General features: G+C 47.8%; 1 protein-coding gene across 8 annotated transcripts in view; it reads left to right on the plus strand.

Annotated features, from left to right (window-relative positions):
- The window catches only part of CEP250 (centrosomal protein 250), a 54,699-nt gene continuing 28,819 nt past the window's right edge, over positions 1–25,880 (plus strand). For 2 of the 8 annotated variants that reach the window (XM_070381638.1, XM_070381642.1), the window contains exons 1-18: positions 1–227; positions 7,437–7,725; positions 8,187–8,243; positions 10,069–10,151; positions 10,377–10,542; positions 11,323–11,429; positions 11,677–11,931; positions 13,360–13,456; positions 15,943–16,044; positions 16,545–16,706; positions 17,248–17,426; positions 18,002–18,184; positions 20,097–20,241; positions 21,052–21,198; positions 22,310–22,540; positions 23,513–23,706; positions 23,928–24,055; positions 24,490–24,659. In XM_070381638.1, the coding sequence (XP_070237739.1) occupies positions 7,540–7,725; positions 8,187–8,243; positions 10,069–10,151; positions 10,377–10,542; positions 11,323–11,429; positions 11,677–11,931; positions 13,360–13,456; positions 15,943–16,044; positions 16,545–16,706; positions 17,248–17,426; positions 18,002–18,184; positions 20,097–20,241; positions 21,052–21,198; positions 22,310–22,540; positions 23,513–23,706; positions 23,928–24,055; positions 24,490–24,659 (2,592 nt within the window). In that variant the 5' untranslated portion in view covers positions 1–227; positions 7,437–7,539. Of the gene's footprint in view, positions 228–7,436; positions 7,726–8,186; positions 8,244–10,068; positions 10,152–10,371; positions 10,543–11,322; positions 11,430–11,676; positions 11,932–13,047; positions 13,148–13,359; positions 13,457–15,942; positions 16,045–16,544; positions 16,707–17,247; positions 17,427–18,001; positions 18,185–20,096; positions 20,242–21,051; positions 21,199–22,306; positions 22,541–23,512; positions 23,707–23,927; positions 24,056–24,489; positions 24,660–25,880 lie in introns of those variants that run through there. The other 6 variants (XM_070381639.1, XM_070381640.1, XM_070381641.1 and 3 more) reach the window with 6 other exon arrangements.

Genomic DNA, 25,880 nt, shown 5'->3' on the forward strand with positions numbered 1-25,880 from the left:
CCGGCTGCCAGTACTCAACATGGCGGAGGCCCCCTAGGCGGGGCAGTCCGCTCGTAGGCACGCTTCCCGGCGGGGCGGGGCCCTCCGAAAGGGCGGGAGTTTGGGGGGCGGGGCCTACGCCCCAGCCCCTCGGTGGGCCCCCGCCCCCGGCCCGGCCTTAGCTGAGGCTTCGGCGGCTCTGGCGCTGAGAAGCACCTTGGGAATCTGCAGGAGCCGAGCGTGGTGAGGTGGGGGCCTCAAGGGAAGGCGGGAGGTACCGGGTTAACGGTCCGACGCCCACTGATCGGCCTGCCCAGGGCGCCTTAAGGAATCTCGTTTGGCCAGCGGCCTCCGATTCCCGGGGAGAAACCTGAGGGCCCACAGAGGGGCTGGGACCTGTCCTAGGCGGGTGCGTCCGCGTCCTGTTGCCGCCACCACTTTGGGCTCCAGTGCGCGCAGAAAGGGATCTTCCCGAGCCCGAAGTGATCAGACGCGGCGCTGTGTTCTCCTGCGCGTCCCGCTGCCGGATCCCAGAATTTTGCGGCTTCCTCTGCACTTGGGGCTTTGCATGTGATCTGTCCGAAAGTCCAGTCCTACCTGGCAGGTCCACTCTGGAACTCTCACTCTTCACGACCCAACTTAAATACTACTTCCCTGGAAATCTTTCTAACCGCTTTCTGCAGTCGCAGTAAGCTCGCTGCTGTGTTCTTGAACACATCGCACCGAGTTAGCTTTTCCTCCTCTTTTACAGCCGTGCACTTGTTGGGGCGTTTTGCCTTGCCTTTTTCAGCTGTATCCTAGGGTCTAGCACGTGATGATCATAATAATAGCTAATATTTACTGAATAGTCACAAAGGTGCTACTAAATCCATTACCTGTAAAGGCCCATTCAATCGTCAGAGCAATTCCATAAGGTGGGTTCTATAGCTTCACATCTTGTGCATGACGAAACTAAGGTTCTGTTACATCGATTTGCCTAGAGTCCCACAAAGAATAAAGTGAATGAAGCTGGGACATGAATTCTAGGCTATGCCTCCCCAGAGCATGTGATAATTCCTAGACTGTGTTTGGGTTTGGTAAATGTCTGTCAAATTGGTGTTCACTTTAGGCCCATGAATTATGGAGGCCAGAGTTATGATGCACATGAGAAGGCTTAGAAAGAAGAATTGAGTGAGTTCATGACCAAACCAATGCCAGAAACTGCTGCTGGACATTCTGCCTTTCATTGATCCTTTTCCATCAAAGAGCTGAAGACCCAGGACTCATTATTTCACATCCTTTAGAAAGTGCCCCTCACAGAATTGTGATTTCATATTTCATGACTTAGGGGAAGCATGATGTAAGGGAAGGGCACAGAGTTGGAAGCAGATTGCCTGCATGCATGCGTCCTCAGTTGTGTCTGACTCCTTGCCACCCCATGGACTGTAGCCCGCCAGGCTTCTCTGTCCATGGAATTCTCCAGGCAAGAATACTGGAGTTGGTGGCCATTTCCTCCTCCAAGGGATCTTCCTGACCCAGGGATCAAACCTGTGTCTCTTCCGTGTCCTCTCTTGGCAGGCGGATCCTTTACTGCTCCACCTGGGAAGCCCTTGGAAGCAGATTGGGGTTCAGTGTCTCCTCTACTGCTGACCAGTTATGTTCCTTCTGTGTTTCGAGCCTAGTTTTCTTGTCCATAAAATGAAGGCACTAATTTCTTCTCAAAGGGTTTCTTTTTTTATGAAGATTGCAAACAATTGTTGTGAGGGAGTAAAGTGCTATGCAGACTACATGATCTCTTTCTTTTTTGTTGTTCATTTTTTCCCTTTAGAAGGTTATAGAGCTATCAGCATTTTGCAAGACGTTTGATATGAATCGTGTTGCCTAGAGTTCCTGTATTCATTCATTTGGTCAAATGCCTCAAGAGTACCTGCTATATACCAGGAGCTGAGAATATAGCAGTCAATAAAACAATATTCTTGCTCTTGAGAAATTTGCATTGTGTTAGCTATATTACACATAATACTCAGATAGGGACATGTAAAGCATGGTAAGCTAAGTAGAAAAATACCAGGGACTTTCCTGATAGTCCAGTGTTCAAGACTCCCAAGTTTTCACTGAAGGGGCCACAGGTTCCTTTACCTGATCTGGGTACTAAGAGATTCCCACATGGCACATAGTATGGCAATTTAAAAAAAAGAAAGAAAAATACCTGTGTGTGTGTGGAGGAGTGGTGGTATTTTATATTGGGTGGCTAGGGAATACCTTACTGAGAAGGTGACATTTGAACAGAGACCTGAAGGTGGCAAGGGAGCCAATCATGAGAATAACTAGAAGATGCCCTAGATGAGTGTGTGGCTTGGTGTGTTCCAAGCAGGTACATCAAGGAGGGCTGTGTGGCTGGAGGGATGTGAGCAAAGGGGAGAGGAGTAAGAAATGGAATTAAAACAATTGGAGGCAGGGATCAAATACTTAGGACGGGGTAAGCCAATATAGTGATTGTGGTTTTTACTCTTTGATTAGCCACTGGAGGGTTCTGAATGGCCTAATCAGTCACTATTTCAGTTTTTATTTATTTATTTATTTGTTTTATTTTTTTGGCCATGCCATATGGCATGTGGCCTCCAGCCTTTAGATGGTGGGGAGATGAGGAGGAACCAGCAGAGGAGACTAAAGGGAAAGCCTTAGAGGTGGGAGGAGGACAGAGAGAGAGCCCCAACATATGCGATTTATATAAGGAGCTGTATGCTAATTTTTTTTTTTTTTCTGGGATAAGAAACAAATTGTCTGTGCGGACAAATATATATCGTTTCTTTTCTCAGGAGATAAAATGTCCATGCCTCGAGTGTTTTTACTTTTTTTGCTCTAAGTGACAAATCCTGTTCAATAATACCCGTCCTCAGCTTAGTCCTCCTAACATTTATATCTGTATTCCAAGTTCAGGTGGCATTGCTTCTATTTCAAGTTTATTTAAATCACTTTTTGAAAGAATCTAGATGAGAGAAGACAAAATATAACCTATGTTACTCTTCACCCTAGGTTCAGAGGTCACTGCCCTTCCCCATCTGGTTCCTAGCAAAAGCTGGAAGTTAGCCTTATTTATTTCTGTATCACTGTGGCCAGTTATCTGATACTAAGCTGGAATTCATGAGTGTTTATAGGATAACTTAATTTATGAAAGAAGGGAATCTTTTTCCTTTACCTGCAGAAATGATAACATCTATCCAATGGTTTGCGGTTTACAAAGCACACCGACATCCATTGTCTCATTGAATGCAAGTCAGCCTGTTCCCTGTTGCCAACTACTGACCTTTTCCTTTCCTGAGAGACATTGAAACCTACCTTTCTTTTGGAGCTATGCTAGTTTACTTATTCACTGGCTGATCTGACAGTGTGTTAATGAAAGGTGCTGGACTGTGTCTTGAGGAAGCTCGAGCTAAATCTCAATTTCAGAAAAATTCCTGATGTAGTTTTTCTCTGTTGCCTCCATCTTTTTACTCTTGTTTTAGTGGGGGTGGGGTGGGGTGGGAATTGGTGGTGGTGGAGTTAATCATAAAATTGTTTAAATCATTTTTAAAATAAACTTTATTTTGGGGAACAATTTTGGATTTACAGAAAAATTGCATAGTACAGCAAGTTCCTATATACCTTGCATCCAATTTCCTTTATTAGTAACATCTTACGTTCAGTTCAGTTCAGTTCAGTTCAGTCGCTCAGTCGGGTCTGACCCATGAATCGAAGCACGCCAGGCCTCCCTGTCCATCACCAACTCCCAGAGTTCACTCAGACTCACGTCCATCGAGTCAGTGATGCCATCCAGCCATCTCATCCTCTGTCATCCCCTTCTCCTCCTGCCCCCAATCCCTCCCAGCATCAGTCTGTACGTTAGTATTGTATATTTGCTACAATGTCAAGTCATTTTGTGAGGTAAATGGGGCATATAAATAAAGTATGATCAAAATGAAATCACTTCATCTCCATAAGCCTCAGTTTCCTTATCTGTAAAAGGAGAGGTTGGGACTAAATTTTTAAATAGCTGTAAATTTTTAAATTATCTGCTAAAGTAAAATAATCATATAATTCTAATATAATTCCATTTCTTTATTGAAGTGTTACTGTCATTTTCTAAAATAGTGTATATACTTTAACAATAGCCTTATTCTAAAAGAAGATTTAATAGAATTCCAGAAACAATGGGAGGGCTGCTTATAGATTAGGCTTGTATAAAATGGCAACCCACTCTAGTATTCTTGCCTAGAGAATCCCGTGGACAGAGGAGCCTGATGGGCTGCTGTCCATAGGGTCGCACAGAGTCGGACACGACTGAAGCGACTTAGCATGCATGCATATACATAAATATATGATTAGAAATATATACAACATATAATATTATTAGGTTGAATTACATGAAATTATCTTTTATAGGTTAAAAAAGGGCATGTATCAGCAATTTCGTATGGATCAGCCTAATGCTTTGAGGGAAAGGATTCAAAGGAGGAGGGTAAGGGAGTCTTGAGGGCCTCTGAGACTCTGCAGAAGCCTGGCCCAGCCCCCACAGTGTTAGGAGAGAAAAGGCTCTTCCGGTCCCTTGAAGCAACTGAGAGCTACCCTTGTTGTTGGTGATGTTGGCAGTAAGAGCTGTTCCCAGCAGCTTTGTGCCTCTAACCAGAAGAGACAGGTTGAGTCAGCTTTTCACAGCCATGGTGGGTTGGCAGAAGGGAAGGGCAGAAAGGGAGGACTTAGCTTCCCTCGTGGCTCAGATAGTAAAGAATCTACCCACAGTGCAGGAGACCTGGGTTCAATCCCTGGGTTGGGAGGATCCCCTGGAGGAGGGCTTGGCAACCCACTGCAGTATTCTTGCCTGGAGAATCCCCATGTAGCCTGGCAGGCTACAGTCCAGAGGGTTGCTAAGAGTTGGACACAACTGAGAGACTAAGCACAGCACAGCAACCAAGTTGGTCAGCCAGGAAGAGGCAGCCTGGGGTGCTGGTGCCCCTAAGCTGTTATTGGTACCACTCTGCTCTTCCTACGTTATGCTGTTTCCTTGCTGTCTGGTAGAATCTCTATAAACTCAGCTGTCTGCAGTTGCTCAGGAGGTGATATAAATTAGGAAGCTGAGTATTCCTCTCTAACACTGCTGTAAGAAAAACAATAGCACAAGTAGAATGACGTGACAACTGAAATCTGCTATCAGTACATGAGAGAGAGGCAAAGCCAGGCAGGGGCCCAAGACTGAGGTGAACTGAAGAGCGTGCCTTCTCTAAAGGGGACAGATGCTGTTTCACTGCAGCTGGTTGTGGCCTTGTAGGAATGAGAGTCAGGGTTCACTGGATACTCTGATTTTCTAAAGGAACCAGAAATATGAACTTTTGTGTGTATTTTCCCAAGGGTAAATGTTGGCATCTAATTTGAATTCTTAAAAATCATTGTACAGGCCACACAGTGATTGAAAAGAACCAGCAGTCCACCTTGTAACCTCTAGCTAAAGGTTTAGACCTGCCGGGAATGAGGCCCACATGCATTTCTTCATTGTGCATCATTGACAACCTATGTTCGTGCTAAGTCACTTCAGTTGTATCTGCCTCTGTGTGGCCCTGTCGACTAGCCCGCCAGGCTCCTCTGTCCATGGGATTCTCCAGGCAAGAATACTGGATTGGGTTGCTGTGCCCTCCTCCAAAGGATCTTCCTTGACCCAGGGATCGAACCCACGTCTCTTTTGTCTCCTGCATTGGCAGGCAGGTTTTTTACCACTAACACCACCTGGGAAGCCCTGGTGGCTAAGGACCAAAATGAATTAGTCAGCTCTTGCCTTATCAGGAACTCACAAATTAGTGGAAAAGATAGCCAGATAATAAGATATAGACATTCTCTCTGTGTATTAAATATAAATTTTAAAACATATAAAAGTGATTAGTTATTCCTGAATAAATCTGGAAGGACCTGATAGAAGGTAGCATTGGTGGGAAATCAACAGTTTGGTGCATTAAAGGAACTTGGGGTCCTGAAACTCCCACTGTATGTGCAAATGTTGTATCTGCATTTGCTGTATATGCCATTTTCTTCAGATTAGGAGACTGATGCTGCCAAAAAGGCAGATCTAGTAGACCTTTTTCTTGATAGGTAGTTAGAAATACAGATATTCCTCAGCCCTGCTGATGGGTATCTCAGGGCTGATAAAATGAGAGAACTCTATAACCTCCCCGCCAGCCCTAGCTGTTTTAGAGGACTAAGAAACTCAGAGGTCATGCAGCTGGGTGCGTCATTTTTTTTTCCCCTCATTTTTTTGATGAGGAACCTTAAAGGGAACTAGGCTGCTCCAGGTCACAGAGCTCTTTAGAGACAGAACTTGGATGAGCACCCCGAACTCTTCTTGACCATCTTGCCTTCCCCTCTCCTGGCTCTCTCTGAAGTCACTGGTTAGGCTGGCCTCCCCCGCTGGCCCCCATTGCCTGGTTCTGGCCCAGCTCCTGGCGGGTGAGGTGAGTTTGCTCCTCCTCTATCCTCCTGAGGCTGGTTCCTTCTTCCCTCTCTATTTTGGATCCCCTGCCCGAAATGCCTGCTATTCTGTGTCAGAGAGTCAAAATTCTTGTTCAAATCCCTAGTCAACCAAACATCAACTGTATGAAATAGGACAAATTGTTTAATCTTTCTAGTTTCTTAACTAAGACTTAACTTTCATAAGCCTCAGTGTCCTCATCCACGCATGAAGAGTTAAAGTAGTACTGATGTTTAACTGTCATAGGAATGCTTTGAGATTCTTGTGATGCCAAATTGACATAGTGTGTGTAAGGCACTTAACAAAGTGACTGACCCATAGAAGCACTTAACAAGTATTAACAATGATCAGGAAGATCCCCCGGAGGAGGGCATGGCAACCCACTACAGTATTCTTGCCTAGAGAATCCCATGGATAGAGGAGCCTGGCGGGCTACAGTCCATGGGGTCGCAAGGAGTCAGACATGATTGAAGCGACTTAGCAGGTACAAAACAATGATGATGATATTCACACCTTCACAGTCCCCCAGGTTGGGTCACATGCCCATCTGTTGTCTTCCCATACTATCCTGTGATCTATTATTACTGTACAGACCACACTGTATTGTAATTATACCCATCCCCCAGCCAGCCTAAAAGCACCTTTGGTGATTCATTCAGCAGATGTTTATTAGGCACTGCGCCAGGCACGAGGGATGCACTGATAAACTAGGAGCTCTTAGTCGGGTGCAGAGTTTCGGAAGGCATGCCAGGAAACACGCGTCCCTGTGTCATGGTCCAATAACTTTGGGGATTAGCCACTCATCATGGCTCCCCCTGTAGTGATTAGGTCCATCTTAGTATTTTAAAAGCTCTGAGGAGTCCTGTAGTAAAAGAACCTATTTACTTCGTCCAATCCAAGTCTGCCAGAGTTTATCAGTATTTGCTGAATACATGTGAGTCATCTAGACAGTTCTCTCAACTCCAATGTGTGCTTTGGTCCCCAGCTCAAGAGGAGGTCCAAGTGACACAGTGATGCTCAGAGACTGCTCTGGGAGTGAACAGCCTCTGGCTGCTTAGGGGCCGGTGGGCTTGCTGTCCAGGGCCCCCATGGAGACAGGGGGCCCTGGGTTGAACAATATGAAGCCCCGGTCCCTGCAGCTGGTGCTGGAAGAGCAAGTGCTGGCACTGCAGCAGCAGATGGCCGAGAACCAGGCAGCCTCATGGAGGAAGCTGAAGAGCTCCCAGGAGGCCCAGCAGAGGCAAGCAGCTCTCGTGAGGAAGCTGCAGGCCAAGGTGAGGCGGCCACTCTCTTAGGAAGGGGAAGAGGAGGACCCCTGGGGCTGGGGGCTGAGATGGATGAGGTTGGCCGGAGCCCAGAGCCACACGGTGGCAACACCTAAACAGCTCTCCTGTGATGCTCCCAACTTCTCCACCAGCTGCTGACCGCGTCCTTTCAAAGACGCCCTTCATGGGGCTTTCATCAGTCATGTAGCTTTGCTCTCCTAGAATAGGACCTGACCTTAGGTTTGCCAGTTCCTGAGCCCACGAACTTGTTGCTTCTCCAATAACAAGAGCTGCAGAGAATGTATTATTAAATGACCAGACGGAAGCTGTAAGACGTTACGGCCTTCCCTCACTCCTGTCACCTGGCCCCTGATTCACCGAGGGGTTTGCCCATGACCCTGGGGGGACCTCTGCTTTGGGCCATGGGTACCAGCCAGGCCCATTGCCCGGTCCTGCCCCGTTTGCCTCAGGTGTTACAGTACCGGAGCTGGTGCCAGGAGCTGGAGAAGCGGCTGGAAGCCACTGGGGTGAGTGAGGCTGTTCTGTGTTCCTCACGGGCCCTCAGGGAGTATGGTTAGGCCCTGTTTGCTGACTGAGGGAGGCTGGGGAGAGGTAAGGCGGTGTTTGGTAGAAGCGGCTCTTTCATCAGCTCCTGAGAGATTCTTTTTGCCTTTTTTTTAATATTTGGAAAATTTTAAAATATTTAATATTTTAATAATAAAAATATTTTTAGTATTTATTTGGCTGCACTGGGTTTTAGTTATGGCACACAGGATCTTTTTCTTTTCTTTTTGTTTTTTAGTTGCAGCATGGGGAATCTTTAGTTACAGCATGCAGGATCTTTCGATTGTGGCGTGCGAACTCTTAGTTGAGGCATGTGGGATCTAGATCTCTGACCAGGGATTGAACCCAGGCCCCTTGCATTGGGAGCGTGGAGGCTTAGCCACTGGACCGCCAGGGAAGTCCCCTGAGAGCTTTATCGGATACCTTCATGGGACCTGGCTATTCCTGCCCCGACAGACTCCAGCCCAGGGCTCTCTAAGGGCAAAATGCAGCTTTAAGAAACTTAGGGTTTCAGATTGGAAGTGAAATAAAGTGAAAGTCACTCAGTCGTCTCCGACTCTTTGTGACCCCATGGACTGTAGCCCGCCAGGCTTCTCTGTTCTTGGAATTCTCCAGGCAAGAATATTGGGGCAGGTAGCCATTCCCAGGGGATCTTCCTGACCCAGGGATTGAACCCAGGTCTCCTGCACTGCAGGCGGATTCTTTACCGTCTGAACCAGATTGGAAGGAGTGTGGAATCCAAGAGAAGAGATGCGTTTTTCCTCCAGAAGGTGTCAGTGTTTATCCGTTGTGGAGAGATGTGTGCCTCACAGACTTGGGAAAAAAAAAAAAAGATGTGTTTGTGGCAGATGGATTTATTTGTGCTGTGGGCAGGATCGAATTGCCTTTCAAAAACCCATCTGCCTTTGTTCTAGCTCCCCTCAGCACCATCTTAACGTTACCCTCAGAAGAGTTCTCTCAGAGGAGGGGAAGGACCGAGACTTAGTATGTCCCAATCTGTAGGCATTGTGTAGGCACCCTTAGGCATTGTCATACAATTATGTCACTTTACCTGCAAAGCAGTTTTCTCAGGGGAATGATATCACCTTCACTTTGGAGCTGAAAACCTTGTGGATCAGAGAAGTTATAACTTCCCAAAGTCTGAAGATTAGTGTAATAGAAGCCAAGGCCATTAGTGAAAGATGTATTTTGTTTATTTTTTTTTAAAGATTAAAAAAAAATTTTTTTAATCTTTATTGGTGTTGTTACAATATTGCTTCCATTTTTAGTTTTTTGGCTGTGAGGTATATGGGATCTTAACTCCCCAGCCAGAGATCGAACCTGCACCCCCAGCAGTGGAAGGCAAAATCTTAATCACCGGACTGCCAGGGAAATCCCTGGAAGCTGTTATCTTATGCTTCTTAACTCAAAAGTTCTTTTCACTACCAAATGCTGTCTTTCATGAGAAGTCACTGGTTCACATTTGGAGAGAGATATACAGTGGATTTACTTGCAGGATGCAGTGATTGAGAAAAGAGACATATCGCTAACAAAGGGGAGAAAGAATAAAAAGCAAGCAGGGGGATTCCCTGGCAGTCCAGGGGCTAGGATTCTGCACTTTCACTACTGAGGGCCCAGATTCGATCCCTAATCTGGGAACTAAGATCTTGCAAGCTGCATGGCGCAGCCAAAAGTAAAAATAAAAATGTGAGTTTAGAAAAGTGGGCTGCTGTAGAAGGGGGCATCAGAGACTTGGTCTGCAGGATGTTCTCTTTGGAGGTGAATAAGGCTTGCTTTTATCTGGCTAAGGGACCGATCCCTCAAAGGTGGGAAAGCGTGGAAGAGCCAAACCTGGAACAGCTGCTAATCCGATTGGAAGAGGAACAACAGAGGTGATGGGCCCCAACTTTCTGGCCTGGGTGGTTGGCCGACGGGCGGAGCAGGCTGATGGAAAACCTCTGTCTGGAGGGCTGACATGGTTTAGAACCAAGGACTTCAGCCTTAGCCCTCCAGCTCTGGCAGTGGAAAGTTCCAGTGGTTGTCGTCTTACTCCAAGAGGTCCAGGGGGTTGGCTCAGACCTTGGTTTAGTACTTGCTCCTACCCCTCCCCAGTGCAGGTGTGAGAATCTAGCGGAGGTGAACACCCAGCTTCGGCTGCACATGGAAAAAGCTGACGTGGTGAATAAAGCGCTTCGGGAAGATGTGGAAAAATTGACAGTCGACTGGAGCCGGGCCCGGGATGAGCTAATGAGGAAGGAGAGCCAGTGGCAGATGGAGCAGGAGGTAAGAGAAACGGGGTGGGAATAGTGCGAGGAGTGCAGGTTGGGCACGGCCTGGTCAGTGCCAGAAGGAACGGGCTACCTTCAGGACCTGGATGGGTACTGAGCTGTAGTTTAAGTCTCTGGCCATCCTTAGCACTCATGCTGGCAGCTCAGCCCTGAGCTGTCAGGGCTGAGGGGCTGAATGAAGGGCTGTCACCTTCATTCTGTCCTTACCTGCCCAGTCGAGGTTTTGCTGGCAGGTAGCATGATGCTCAGAGCAGCTCCGTTCCTGCATTAGTGACTTGCTCAGATTTTAAATGGATCTCAAAGTTTAGACTCCCCTCATCTGGAAGTCTGCAAGCTAGACGCCAAGGAGGTAGCTACTGAAATTGAATGGGAAGATATTTTCAGATCCCAGTTAAAGGAAACTAATGTTGCTTGAGCCATTGCTCTGTGCCAGGCTTTGTATTAGGTGATTTATATATGTTGTATCATTTAATCCTCATTGTAAGTCTGTGCTGATGATGATAATAGCTCTCATTGGTTGAGCAGCTACTGTTTATCCTCTTCTAATCTAGCTCAGGGAAGACCTTATAGCATCCCAGGCCCTCTGACCTCTTGAGTCCCTCTGCTAATTTTATTAAACACTTCAGCATCACCTGAACATAGACACCCATTCGTAAGCTGTCTCCTGTAAGTCCCTCCTTCCCTTCCCTGCAATAGTCGGGAGGGATCCAGGACTCCTGTGTTGACAAATGATGTCCTCTGCCCTTTGATATGACCTGGGTTTCTGAACACACAGTTCTTCAAGGGCTACCTGAAAGGGGAGCACGGTCGCCTTCTGGGTCTATGGCGGGAGGTGGTGACTTTCCGACGCCACTTTCTGGAAATGAAGTCAGCCACTGACAGGTCAGTGTGGGGATAAGATGGGAGAAGGTTTGCCCCTGCTGACTCCAGATTTGTGACAGTGGGCTGCTTTAGAAGGGAGGGGTCGGGTTGTGGGGGGAGGGCAGGGGTGGAGAGTTGGTGGGGAGGGATGGAATTGTTGGATTCAGATGGTTTTCCCCAGACCCACTCTTCCTGGGGCGTGACCTCTACATGCCCGTTCCTATCCCTGGTCCCTACCGGAGTCTGCTCTTTCCTTCCTTGGACTCAGAGACCTGACGGAGCTCAAGGCTGAGCACGCGAGGCTTTCGGGGTCCCTGTTGACCTCTTGCCTGCGCCTGACTGTGGGAGTACCACCATCTCGGGAGTCTGATGGATCTGGGAGACTGAATGGAAACGAGCCATCCCAGTTGATGCTGCTACTAGCCAAGACCCAGGAACTGGAGAGGGAAGCCCATGAAAGGAGCCAGGAGTTAATACAGCTGAAGAGTCAAGGGGATCTGGAGAAGGCAGAGCTTCAGGATCGGTGAGATGGGCTGGGTCCTAGGAGGGGATCGCCTGGGGAAAGTCGACTCCTTTGGGGAGTCAAGCAGGTGGGGGAGACCTGAAGAGCCCTCTTCCCACAAGAGGGGAAGGAGATGTGCCAGAGGAGGGTCTAGTGTGAAACCCAGGGCCACAGCTGGGGCTATGTCGCTACCCTCTGCCCTCAGACTATCTCACAGCTCAGTTTTCCTCCTGTTGACTCACAGAACTGGCAGTGACTCTATACCAAACTACTTGTGATTCCCAGAACAGCCAAGTCCCTCCACATTCCCTGCCTTTGTAGATGCTGACCTTGGCCTGGAATGCCTCCCTCCCTCCTCTCTCTGCCTTATCCTTTAAGGCATAGTTCAAATGTCACCTCTTCAATGACCTCAATAGCCTGTTACATTACTGTACCCTACCATGGTCTTTAGAACTATTATTAATAGTTTTTTAATTTCATTGATTATTTAGTTTTTTCTTTTCTCTTTTTGGCTAGGCTCTTTTATTTTTTGGATCGTAATAAAATCAATATAAAAAAAATGGGAAGAGCAGGGACATAAGCAAAGAGCTGTATTTGAGTCATCTCAGGACAGAGGTCCGTTTATACCCCATGGCTAGGGTAGTGTCATCACCTATCGGTGGCGTATGTAAATTGCAGTTTGTTTTGTTGGGTTGTGAAGGCACTGGAAAGCACAGAGAATGTCTTAGTCAAGTTGTGTGACCGAGTGCTTTGCACTTCACCTGCCATATAGTAGACACTTAGTAAATGCTTATTTAGTGATACAATAACTAAATGAGTGGCTGTACAGTGAGTTCAGGCTCTTAAAGATGATGCAGAATCAAATTATGAAGACTTTGAAACAAAAATTAAACTCCTGGATGAGTTCATTCAAGAAATATTTGTTAAGCTACCCATATAATACCAAGTACTGTGCACTCCAGGATAAAGGTGATAGAGGCCTGGTGATTTCCCTGAACTTTGGGGTTAAGATCAGGGAGGTTGACTGTAATCTCTCCCAAATTGCCCCTCCTTTTCCTCTATCAGAGTTAGAACCTTGGGCTGGAGGGACCTTGGAACTATCCCATGTGGCAATTCTGATGTTCTCATTGGCTTCAGGGTGCTTGACTTCAAGATCAAGTGGGGCCTGGAGGGGCCTGTGCCAGGGCTTTCCTTCAGCTCTCGGGCCCCCAAACACGTGTTCCAGCCTTGAGATGTGGTAAATCCCTGCATGTGTCTGAGTGGCATTTGGCTTCCCCTGCTGAGTTCAAGGCTATAGCATCATGTGTTCAGGGAGTACAGGGGCTGGGGGCACCCAAGGGACTCTGGGGTGCCTGTAGGCGGGGTGTCTGTGTTGGGCTGGGGGTGTGCTGCATAGCTCTGTCCACATCCATGGGTGCCCAGGTGACAGTGCTGTGCTCTTCTCATCAGGGTGACTGAGCTCTCTGCTCTGCTGACCCAGTCTCAGAAGCAAAATGAAGATTATGAAAAGATGGTGAAGGCTCTGAGAGCGACGATGGAGATCCTGGTATGTGATCCTTTGTTCTGCGAAGGCGTTGGGAGTAGGCCTGTGGGTTCCTGTCCTTTATGGACAAAGAGTGCAGGATACCAGTTAAATGTTCCTTGATGAAATCCCCTGAAGCTACAAAATTAATTTTGGTTCCATCTGAAAATTAATTAACTCATTCATTTACCTATTAATAAACATTAGCTGTCTACTCTTTCTACTATGGGCTTCCCAAGTGGCTCAGTGGTAAAGAATCTTCCTGGCAATGCAGGCAGGAGATGTGGGTTTGATCCCTGGGTCAGGAAGATCCCCCTGGAGAAGGAAATGGCAACCCACTCCAATATCCTTGCTTGGAAGATTCCATGGACAGAGGAGACTGGTGGCTACTGTCCATGGAGTCACAAAGAGTCAGACACGACCTAGGAACTTAACAACAACAGCATCATCCCTATTACTTTCTTAGGGGAGCTTTGCAGTATGTCCTCTTCTGAAAGAGTGGGACACTTGTGAAGAGGTGCAGTGGCCAAGTAGGAGAGGGTGGAGGGAAATGTGTAGAGAGATTCAAAACCTACTCATACAAGAAACACTTGAGGAGCATGGCAGTGGGTAGCCTGGCGGAGAAGGGCTTGAGGAAGACATGATGACTGCCTTCATGTAACTGAAGGACTGACACCAGGGAAGAGAGTTGGTTTGTTTTAATGTATGCCAGGGGGCCACAAGCCCTGCCAGTGACTAGAAGTTACCAGGAGGTAGACCTCGGCTGCAGCTAGAGCTGCTCGATACTTTAACAGTCCTCTTTGGGAAGGAGTGAAGTCCATGATAACATCTGCCAAGGATGTTATCAAAGGGATTCTCTTAGGTTGGACGTCAGAACCTCTGGCTTGGTTCCATGTTTTCTTCCATCTCTAGTTTTTGTATCTTTGACTCTAGGCGAATCCTGAACCCCCATCGCTATGCATATCCCTAGTCTTCTCATCCAAACTGAGATCAGCTGGGAAGCAAACTTGCTTATGCCTTTTTGCTTCCATTGTGTTCAGGAATTTGCAAATTCAGATGTCCTCGTGCCCAAGAGTCAAGCAGGCTCAGCTGTAAGATTTCTGATTTTTCCGATATTGTCATATTTAGTACAACAGGGGACACTTGATCTCAGTACACAGGGAAAAAAAGAGGAGAAGTGGGGACTGCAGGACCCTGAGACACATTTGTCCTGTCTGGAGGAGGCATCCACTGTTCAACTTTAAGAAATAATTGCCATGTAGGAATGAGGGCTTAGGTCCGTCTAGTCAAAGCTATGGTCTTTCCAATGTATGGATGTGAGAGTTGGACCATGAAGAAGGCTGAGCACTGAAGAATTGATGCTTTTGAACTGTAATGTTGGAGAAGACTCCTGAGAGTCCCTTGAACTTCAAGGAGATCAAACCAGTCCATCCTAAAGGAAATCAGTCCTGAATATTTATTGGAAGGACTGATGCTGAAGCTGAATCTCCAATACTTTGGCCACCTGATGCAAAGAGCCAACTCATTGGAAAAGACCCTGATGCTGGGAAATACTGAAGGCAGGAGAAGAGAGCGACAGAGGATGAGATGGTTGGATGTCATCAGTGACTCGATAGACATGAGTTTGAGCAAACTCCAGGAGATAGTGAAGGACAGGGAAGGCTGGCCTGCTGCAGTCCATGGGGTCACAGAGTTGGACACGACTGAGCAACTGAACAATAATAGCAACAGTGATGGGCTTCCCTGGTGGCTCAGAGGTTAAAGCGTCTGCCTGTGGGACTGGTGTGGTCCATTTGTTAACTTTTTGAGAGATGCCAGAAATGTAGATTTTTATGAATTTCTCAGCTTATAAAAATCTCTCAATTTACAAATGTTGGTTCAGATTTTGCATAGGCCAAAAAAAACCTCAAAAAAGCCCATAGCTGCAAATCTTTATCTTTAGGTCTTCACTAGCACAGTAAGGTAGGAAGAATGAGCGAGATTTTGAGAGTTCAGATTTACTACTGGCCTTCCTTGGGGCTAGAGGTTCCTCTGGCCTTAGGTCTCACACGTCCATTTGCTGTCCAGAGACGGCAGCCATCCTTCATCCAATGAGGGCTCACGTTTAATGAACATTTGTTTTGTGACAGGCGCTGTGTTGAGTAACCTACATGCAGTTTTTTCATTCAAGTCTGGGAACAAATCTATGAAGTAGTTGCTGTTAATTATTCCCATTTTAAAGAGAAGGAAGCTCAAAGAAGGAGTTGCCTAAGGTTACCAGGCTAGAAAGTGACAGAGAGAGAATGCTAATCTGGACAGCCTACTTTGGAGCCCTTAATCCCTTAATCTGAACTCTTAATCACCCCATCACATTGTCCGCAGAGTCCTACGACACCGTTAGCGTTCCAGTGTGGTCAGGGGAAAAGTGTGGGTGACAAGAGACAGAAGGAGACTGGTTGATTTGGGGGCCCGAAATGATAAATCCTCCTCTGAAAGTTTGGCTCAGAGGCTCCATTTTGTTCCCTGTTCAGGAGGCAAATCATGCAGAATTAATGGAACACGAGGCATCTCTTAGTAGGAACGCCCAAGAGGAGAAGTTGTCTTTACAGCAAGTGATCCAGGATATAACCCAGGTACCAGTCAGCCTCCCATCATGGTGACATGTCCAGCCTGCCCTTACCCAGGCCTCCCTGTCCTCTGAGGTGTGCCTAGGGGAGTTTGGACTGGGTTTTGTGTGGATGAGCTCTCTGGGTATGTTTGAAAACTGGAACCCTAAGCTAAGCTTCTGTGGGCTGGCCCTGCCTGCTGAAACAGGCCCTCCTTCTTACTGCCGGCTGCAGTTCTCAGACAGCGGCGGGATTCAATAACCTCTTCTTTCATTTATTCATGGAGTGTTCAAGGGGTGCTCCAGCCCTGATGCTCATCCTGGGTTTGGGTGACCAATGGTAAACAGGTGATTTGAAGAATTGAAGGAAGCCACCCTTTTTTGCTCTTAGATGGCCTCCTCCCACCCCCCAGGGAGAGGACCTGGGAGAGAGAAAACATCAGGTTTGTCCAGGCTGGAGTGTGAGTCCTCTGCATGGACTCTAGGCCTTGGTCAGTGGGATGGTGACACTGCCGTGTTGGGTTTCAGGCCATGGTAGAAGAAGAGGACAGTATGGCCCAAGGTTCTAGTCACGAGAGCTCCTTGCAGTTGGACCCTGGTGGCTTCTCTTCCCAGTTTGATTCCCAGCAGCCAGACAAGGCTGTCTCTCTGGTGCGTTCGGTACTGACTCAGAGACGCCAGGCTGTGCAGGTAAGAACCCCACACTCTTCCTCAGCCGTGGGGACCGGTATCTAAACTGATCTGGGCCCCGGTACCCTCCTAGCCCAGACTGCCCCTTTCTCTACATTGACCTGACATGAGGAGTTTTGTCAACACCCCGAAGTGCCCTTTGGAATCTCTGGGTCTCCCCAGCTGTGCTGAGGGGGAGCCAGCACGCTCCCCATGCCACTGGCACGCTCTGCTTTGATGCACTTTTCACTGCACCCTGCAAAGTGGAGCCCTGGGGAGTGTGGGTAAGTGTTCTTCAGTTCTAGGGGTCCCAGCCCTACTCACTACTAACCCCACCTTCCACATGGTACATTTGAAAATGATGAACTCTGAGATGCTGAGACCACAGAACCCGGTCACCTCTGATGCTCTGTCTCCTTGACTGGTCTCATCTTTATTCACAACTTACCTTGGTCACACCAGTCCCCCCGCCCTTTGCCCAGCCCTGCTTCCAGGCTGCTGACATCCTTCTCTGCCCTGCCCTCTTACTCACCACCTCCTTTCTGTCCCTCTCCCTCCGCAGGACCTAAGGCAGCAGCTGTCAGGCTGCCAGGAAGCTGTGAGCTCCTGGCAACAGCAGCATCACCAGTGGGAGGAAGAGGGTGAAGCCCTGAGACAGCGGCTGCAGCAGCTCACAGGGGAGCGGGACACCCTGGCGGGGCAGACGGTGGACCTGCAGGGAGAGGTGGACTCTCTCAGCAGGTGAGTGGGGGCTGTTTGTCCCCCTACTTCCTCCCAGGCTCAGTCCTCACCCAGCCTTTTCCCACTCCCATCGTGTGGTTGGCAGACCCAGGGCTGTTCAGGACCACCTGGCTTTGCATTCTGCTGGTTCCTGCTCACTCACTTTTGGGTCTTTGTGATGATTTGGGGGGGGTGGGGAACAGTTTTGAGACCTCCCTGGTGGTCCAGTGGTTAAGAATCCACCTTGCAGTGTAAGGGACCAGGGTTTGATCCCTGGTCGGGGAACTAAGATCCCGTATGTCGCAGAGCAACTAAGCCCAAGCACCGAAACTAGAGAGCCCACACGCGGCAACCAGAGTCCGTGTGCCCCAACGAAAGGTCCACATGACACTACAAAGATCCCGTGTGCCACAACTAAGACCTGTCGGAGCCAAATAAATAGACACTAAAAAAACCAAACAAACCAGTTTCCTTCTCTAAAGGGAAGATGAGATATTTAAAGGAAGCAGATACCCCTCTCCTGTGACCCTCTGCTGTCTGCTTCCAGGAGGGTTTTTAGGTTCCAGGGTTTGTGCTCACGTCTGGCCTCCTTCCAGGGAGCGAGAGCTCCTGCAGAAGACCAGGGAGGAGCTGCAGCAGCAGCTGGAGGTGCTGGAGCAGGAGGCGTGGCGACTGCGGAGGACCAACATGGAGCTCCAGCTGCAGGGCGACTCTGCTCAGGGCGAGAAGGAGGAACAGCAGGAGGAGCTGCACCTGGCCGTCCGAGAGAGGGAGCGTCTGTGCGTGTGACAGTCCCCTCTCTCCCTGGCCCTGTCCCTCCCCACCCTGAGAAAGCGGAGTTAATAGAAACCTGGCATGCAGTGGGTTCAGCTTAGCTTACCGCTCTACCCTTGGCAGAAGGATGAATGCACAGATTTCATCCAGGCTTTGCTGAGCACCTAGAGGAACTGAGGCCCCGTGGGGGGAAACAAATAAGACACTGACCTCAAGCAGTTTGCAGTATAATGGGGAAGTCAGACAAGTAAACCGTGGCCAGGTGAAGCATGAGCTAAAAAGAGCTTCAAGCTAGATCCTCTGGGAGAATAAGGGTAACAGTTTGTTTCTGAAAGCTGCTCAGAGAAGAGGGTCGCTGCTGAGCTGGGCCTTAATGTATTTTGATTGGCAGAGAGCAGGACAAGGCCTAAAGGAATAGATTAGCAAAGAAAAGGAGGTGGGAGGATGCAATGAATGTTCAGAGGAGGCTGGGCTGGCCAAAGAGTAGAACTGATCCTGGGAAGTAATGGGAAATGAGCTGGTCAAGAAAGGGAATTCCAAGGACATTCCTGGTGATCCAGTGGCTAAGACTCCAAGCTCCCAATGCAGGAGAGCCGGGTTTGATCCCTGGTCAGAGAACTAGATCCCTCAGCCTGCAACTAAAGATCCAGCATGCTGCAACTTAGAGCTGGTACACCCAAATAAATACATATTTTTTAAGAAAAGGAAATTCCAGAGTAAAGGGACCCAGCTTATCTATAAATTCCCCAATATTATACCATAGAAAAAGCAAGGACTTTACAGCTGGGCAGAAGCTTGGTTTAAATAATTGCTCTGACCGCTTGGATGGATTAATTTATTTGTAAAGTAGGAGTGGTGATATTTCCCTTGAAGGGTCATTGGGAGGATTAAAACTGTGTTTTACGAAATGCCAGCACAGAGCGTGGCCTGTGGTAGGTCTTCAGTACCTGGTAACGGGTTGGATCTTCTTCATCTTTGGTACCTCCTCTTCTTTCCTGTTCCCCGGCTCCTTGCACCTAATGGTCATAAATGATGGAATCCTGAAGGGACTCCTCTAAGGATCATGACTGGTGCAAGGAAGGGTCTCCCCATACCAAGGCAAAGAACCAACAATCCACAAAGATAGTTTTATGTTTTTAAATTTAAATTGTTTGACTCAATAATACATTTATTAGTATTTCTATGATTCAAGGGGCTTCCCTGTGGGTCCAGTGGTTAAGAGTCCAGAGTTCTACTGCAAGGGGCACAGGTTCGATCTCTGACTGGGGGGGTTACGACCATGTATGCCACATAGTGTGGCTAACAAGAAAATTTTGTATAATTCAAAAGTCAAAACAATTTAAAGGGTATGCACAGAGAGAGTATTTGTCCCTTCTACTTCATCCATCCCGTATCCCTTCCTTTTGTGTGTAATCACTTAAATTAATTTCTTATTCATATTTCTAGTGGTGCCTTATGCAAATGTGTGTGTATATTCGTATTTCCCCCAGTTTCTTGCATAAAAGAGAGCATGCCACATATACTGTTCTGCACCTTGCTTTTTTTCACATTATGTCTTGGAGCTCTCTCCTTATCAGTTTTTAGAGACCACCTTCATTCTTTTGTATCACAAAGGCAAATCAGTTCAGTCACTCAGTCATGTCCAACTCTTTGCGACCCCATGCAGTGCAGCACGCCAGGCCTCCCTCTCTATCGTCAACTCCTGGAGTTTACTCAAACTCATGTCCAGTGAGTCGGTGATGCCATCCAACCATCTCATCATCTGTCGTCCCCTTCTCTCACCTTCAATCTTTCCCAGCATCAGTGTCTTTTCAAATGAGTCAGTTCTTCCCATCAGGTGGCCAAAGTATTGGAGTTTCAGCTTCAACATCTTTTGGGATACAGCCACTCCCTAAGATTTCCTTTTTTTCGTCTTAGTCAGGAGACACTGGTGGTCCTGGAAGCCAGACAGTCCGAGTCCCTCAGTGAACTGATCTGCCTTCGGGAAGCCCTGGAGTCCAGTCGCCTGGAAGGGGAGCTGCTGAGGCAGGAGCAAACAGAAGTGACCGCCGCGCTGGCCAGAGTGCGTGGGCCTCCCCCTCACTGGTGGGGTGGGGCGGGCGGCTTGGAAAGTTGATTGTCTCTAGGAAAAGGGTATACAACCTGCGTCATTCTTCACTTTATAAGCCATGGCCCTTCCTATTTTGTGCCTCAATTCCTAGTTTCTGTCCCTCTCAACAGACTATTGGAATTAGAATGGTTTTCTAAAGTATAAATCTGGTCGTGGCAGTCTCTTTCCTAAAACCATTCAGTGGCTCCCCAGCTCCTTGGTGTCACACTCACAGCCCTCTGCCCCCTGCCACCTTTTCTAGCCTCCTTTCCCCCCGAGATCCCTGTCCTCACTTCTCCCATGCCTTTACTAAGTGTGTTCTCCATGGTACCCATTCCCTTGTGCCTCTAACACTGTATGAACTCTTCCCTTTGCCTGAACTGCTTCTTTCCTTCTCCTTTAACTGCAAACCATTCCTTATCTCTCAGTGTCCAACTTCACTGTGAACTCTTCAACCAAGCATTTTTTGACTCTTTCAAATTGAACTGATGTTTTCTTTGAGGTCCCAGAGCACTTTGCGTTTCCATTGTCTGCGCTGTCACCACAGTTGTGGTTGTTTATATATCCTAATGTCTGTGTCTCTTTCGTGTGAGTTCCTCTCTCACTCTTCAATGAATGCATGGGAGAGTGAATGGATGAATGAAGGGAAAAGTTTAGAATGTGAGGGAGGGGATGAAGTGTTAACTCCTGTCTGTACACAGGAAGCAGCAGGTACTGGGGATGTGAGCTGTTCACTGCTGCAGGAAAACTGGGAAAAGAAACTCTTTAACTGTCTGTTTTTAGGCAGAACAGTCAATCGTGGAGCTGTCAAGTGCTGAGAACAGCTTGAAGGCTGAGGTCGCTGATCTTCGGGCTGCAGCTGTCAAACTGAGCGCCTTAAATGAGGCTTTGGCCTTAGATAAAGTTGGACTGAACCAGCAGCTTCTCCAGGTGAGCAAAGATCTCTGACACATGGGGTAGGACTGGGCCCCAACCGAGAGGGCAAGAGACAGACACAGCTGATGGCCTGTGACAAGGAACAGTTCTCAAATGATCAGCCCAAGGCAGATCAGCTCCCATGTAGTCCTGGAATGAGCAAAAGGAACACTTACAGTGCAGAGGAAAGCAAAGATTATAAGGCCTGGGCTCAACCATTAAAAGTAGACCCCTCCCACATCTACAGCAGGACCCCCTTTGGGCTTTACAGTGAGATCACCAGGGCCAGGAAGGAAGTCCATGCCCTCTAGAAGGAAGACTAGGCTTCAATCCTGTTGTTTGAGATAACACCAACCACCATAAAAGGATCTGCTGAAGAGCCCAAGCCTCAGAATCTTCTCTAGAGGTTAAAAATTTAACATGTCTCAGACTTCCCTGGTGGTCCAGTGGTTAAGACTCTGAGCTTCCACTGCAGGGGGCGTGGGTTCAATCCCTGGTGGAGGTACTAAGATCCTGCATGCTTCAGGGTGCTAGAAAAATAAACAGAACAGACTTAACTGTCTGTTGAATCACTCTGGTTCCCTTGAGCCCCAGAAATATTCTGTGTTCCCTTTTCTGAATTCTTCAAGAGCAGGATTTTGCTTTTTTTTTTAATTTTGTTTATTCATTTTTTTGGCTGTGCTAGGTCTTTGTTGCTGCCCAGGCTTTTCTCTGGTTGCTCTGCAGGGCTTCTGTGGCTTCTGTGGCAGCATGACATGTGAGCTTCGGTAGTTGCAGCTCACGGGCACTAGAGCATAAGTTCAATAGTCGTGGCAAACGAGCTTAGTTGCTCCAAGACATGTGGGATCTTCCTGGATCAGGGATCGAACCCATTGGCAGGCGGATTCTTCACTGAGCCGCTGGGGAAGTCCAGGATTTTGCCTTTTTTGTCTCTGTCCCCAGCATCTAGTACCTGGAGTAAAGGCTCTAGACCCCAAATGTGTGGTTAGTCCTCCTCTCCCATAAGCACTCCTGTGTCCTTCTGTGGAGAAGAGAGTCATGTATTTCATGTGGACTTCTGTCTTCACCTCTTCATCTCTAAACCACAACCCTTTGTCTCTGATGCCCTTCCCTTTTTGGCCAGTAGTTAGAACAGGAGAAGCAGTCTGTGTGCAGGAGGATGGAGGCAGCAGAGCAGGCGAGAAGCACTTTGCAGGTGGACCTGGCGGAGGCCGAGAGGAGCAGGGAAGCCCTGTGGGAAAAGAACAGCCACCTGGAGGCCCAGCTGCAGAAAACAGAGGAGACCAGGGCGGAGCTGCAAGCGGACCTCAGGGGCATCCAAGAAGAGAAGGAAGAAATTCAAGAGAAACTAAGCGAGGTGAGAAGAGAAAACTGCCACACTGTAAAAAAACGAAAACACTACAGAAATGATTCAGGAAGGGAAAATCTCATTTCCTGGAAATGACCAGTGTTACTATGAATAGTTTGGGGTACATCTTCCAGTTTCTTAAAAGAATTCCTAAAGGAATCCTTCGCTTATGCCCCATTGCTTCACATCCATCAATTTGAGTTAGATGCCTCTCCTGTGTTCTCTGATAATACGTCGCGTTTATTCAACCACCACAGCCTTCATACTGTATTATAATTATCTGTTTATGTATCTCCACCAAAAGCTCCTTGAAGCAAGGCTATGTCTTATTTGCTTTTAATCCCTCCAGCTTTTAGCACAGTGTCTAACACATGGCAAGGGGCTCCATTAGTTTTTTCTGAACCAATGGCCCAACTCAAAGTGATCTTTCTTCTCTACCAAACATCTCATTGACCTAATAATTATATGCAATCTCCCCTCTCAGAGGGCTTCCCTGGTGGCTCTGACAGTAAAGTATCTGTCTGCAATCCAGGAGACTGGGGTTCGATCCCTGGGTCAGGAAGATCCCCTGGAGAAGGGCATAGCAACCCACTCCAGTATTCTTGATGGAAAATCCCACGAACAGAGGAGCCTGGCAGACTACAGTTCATGGGGTCACAAAGAGTCTGACACAACTGAGTGACTAACACTTTCACTTTTCCCTTCTCAGAGTCTTTCTCAGGGCATTGATCACCTTCTTAGTGGTAATGTGTGTGTGTCTTACTTCTTAAGACTAAAAGCTCCTTAGAGGTAGATCTCTTGCCACCCTAGAGCATGTTTCCTGGTCTGGGCACGCTGTGTAGATCAGGGAAATAGATATATGGCCCTTGGAGTGAGAGGGCACAGCTCACAGAGGTCGGTCCAGTGACCCTAATCTGGTGATAGCAGCCTGGAGTGGGGGGTCCTGCCTCTGCTCTCATCTCATCAGTTCTGTCCCCCCAGACATATCACCAGCAGGAGGCAGCTTCAGCTCAGATAGAACAGCTAAAGCAAGAGACAACGCGCCAGGAAGAGATGCTCGCCCGAGAAGTCCAGGAGAAGGAGGCTCTGGCACGGGAGAAGGCAGCTCTCGAGGTGCGGCTACAGGCTGTGGAGCGAGACCGGCAGGAGCTCGCAGAACAACTTCTGGGGCTCAGGTAGGGCCCACCCCCAGTTCTACCAGGGGCAGAGAGCTTCGCAAAGCAAGGCGTAGCCAAGCTGAGTTCCTTGCCCAAAGTGTATGGGGGTTTCAATGAGTTATGAGTTTGTAATTGCCCCTCTAGCTTCTCTAGGTGGCCAGAAGTTAGAACCCGACTCCTCTTAAGGAAGGGTAAGGGGCTTAATGGGTAAGAACTCTCCTGATTCCTGAACCTGACAGCTCAGCCAAGGAGGTACTGGAGAGCAGTCTGTTTGAGGCCCAGCAACAAAATTCTCTGACAGAGGTCACCAAAGGGCAGCTGGAGGTCCAGATTCAAACTGTCACGCAAGCCAAGGAAGTAATCCAAGGTGAGAATCCAGCTGGGATGGGCACACTTCAGTCCATGGGGATGTTAAAAGCCAGGAAGACGGTGGGAAGCTATTAGAGCCAGACCCAGGGCCTCTGAGGGGGCTCCCCTGGTGGCTCAGATGATAACGAATCTGCCTGAAATGCATGAGACCCAGGTTCAATCCTTGGGTCAGGCAGATCTCCTGGAGAAGGGAATGACCACCCACTCCAGTATTCTTGCCTGGAGAATCCCATGGACAGAGGAGTCTGGCGGCCTACAGTCCATGGAGTTGCAAAGAGTTTGACATGACTGAGTGACTAACACACACACACACACATACACACACACCCCCAGCCTCTGAGATGGGAATTCCTCATGAGGCCTGGGGAGGAGGGTGAAAGATGGGAGGGCAGAGGCTCAGAGACCAGACAGATCCTGTCTCTGGCATCCTAGGGGAAGTGAAGTGCCTGCAGCTGGAACTGGACACTGAACGGAGCCGGGCAGAGCAGGCACGGGACACAGCAGCCAGGCAGCTGGCCCAGGCTGAGCAAGAAGGGCAGGCTGCCCTGCAGCAGCTGAAGTCGGCCCATGAGGAGGAGGTGAATCGGCTCCAGGAGAAGTGGGTAGGTGGTGGATGTGGCCAGGGGATGGGAGAGACAGACCTGGTCTCCAGGGTGTAAAGGGAGCAGAGAAATACCTTGGATAATTCTTGCCCAATTCAGAACTGTGTTTCCTTTGCTTTTTAATTATATAATTTAGTCCATTTGCTTTTATTGTGTCCATTTGCTTTTATTATAGGTATGTTTGGATTTATTTCTGTCATCTTTTGCTATTCATCTTGTCTTTTACCTTTTGGGACGGGAGATCACCTTAACTTCTTTTAGAGGATTATATTGAATGATTAAGCTGTATTCTTTTCTTATCTTTTTTCTCTCTCTGCTACTTTGGATGATATGTACTGTGTTTTTTATTCTTTTAGTTATTCTTTAATATTTTAAAATACATACTTAATAGAATCTCAAGTCAATTGGTATATTTACTCTTTTCCTGAATGACACAGGATCACAGAACATTTTACCTGCTTTCACTCCTCCTCACCTATCAACTGTATTAGTCAGTGTGTTTAGTTATTACTAGTTTGTTAACACCATATGTTATGCCTTTTGATTATTTTATACAGTCAATCATTGTTTGGATATCCTGAAAATTTTACAAGGTTTGTTTTTGTTCACCATTCCTTCTTGCATGTCGGGTTTTCTATTTGGATTTATTTTCCTTCTTGAAGTAAGATAACCTTTGGTGAGGGTATGTTGGTATTTAATTGTCTGAAAATGTCTGTTTTACTTTTATTCTTTTTGTTGTTGTTTAGTCACTAAGTCGTATCCAACTCTTTTGCGGTGCCATGGACTGTAGCCCACCAGGCTTCTCCGTCCATGGGATTTCCCAGGCCAGAATACTGCAGTGGGTTGCCATTTCCTTCCCAGGAGATGTTCCTCACCCAGGGATCAAACCCTGCTCTCCTGCATTGCAGGCAGATTCTTTACCGTCTGAGTCACCAGGGAAGTCCTTAGTTCTGGAAGATCCCCAGAGGAGGAAATGGCAACCAACTCCAGTATCCCATGGATAGAGGAGCCTGGTAGACTACAGTCCATGAGGTCGCAAAGAGTCCGGACACAACTGAGTGACTAACATTTATTTTTTGACCCAGAATTTATTTATTTATATTTTGGCCATGCTGTGCAGCTTGCAAGATCTTAGTTCCCAGACTAAGGATTGAACCTGTGCCCTCGGTAATGAAAACACAGAGTCCTAACCACTGGACCGCCAGGGAATTCCCTATCCTC

The sequence above is a fragment of the Bos mutus genome, chromosome 13 (genome assembly GCF_027580195.1).
Source record: "Bos mutus isolate GX-2022 chromosome 13, NWIPB_WYAK_1.1, whole genome shotgun sequence".
NCBI classification, from domain to species: domain Eukaryota; kingdom Metazoa; phylum Chordata; class Mammalia; order Artiodactyla; family Bovidae; genus Bos; species Bos mutus.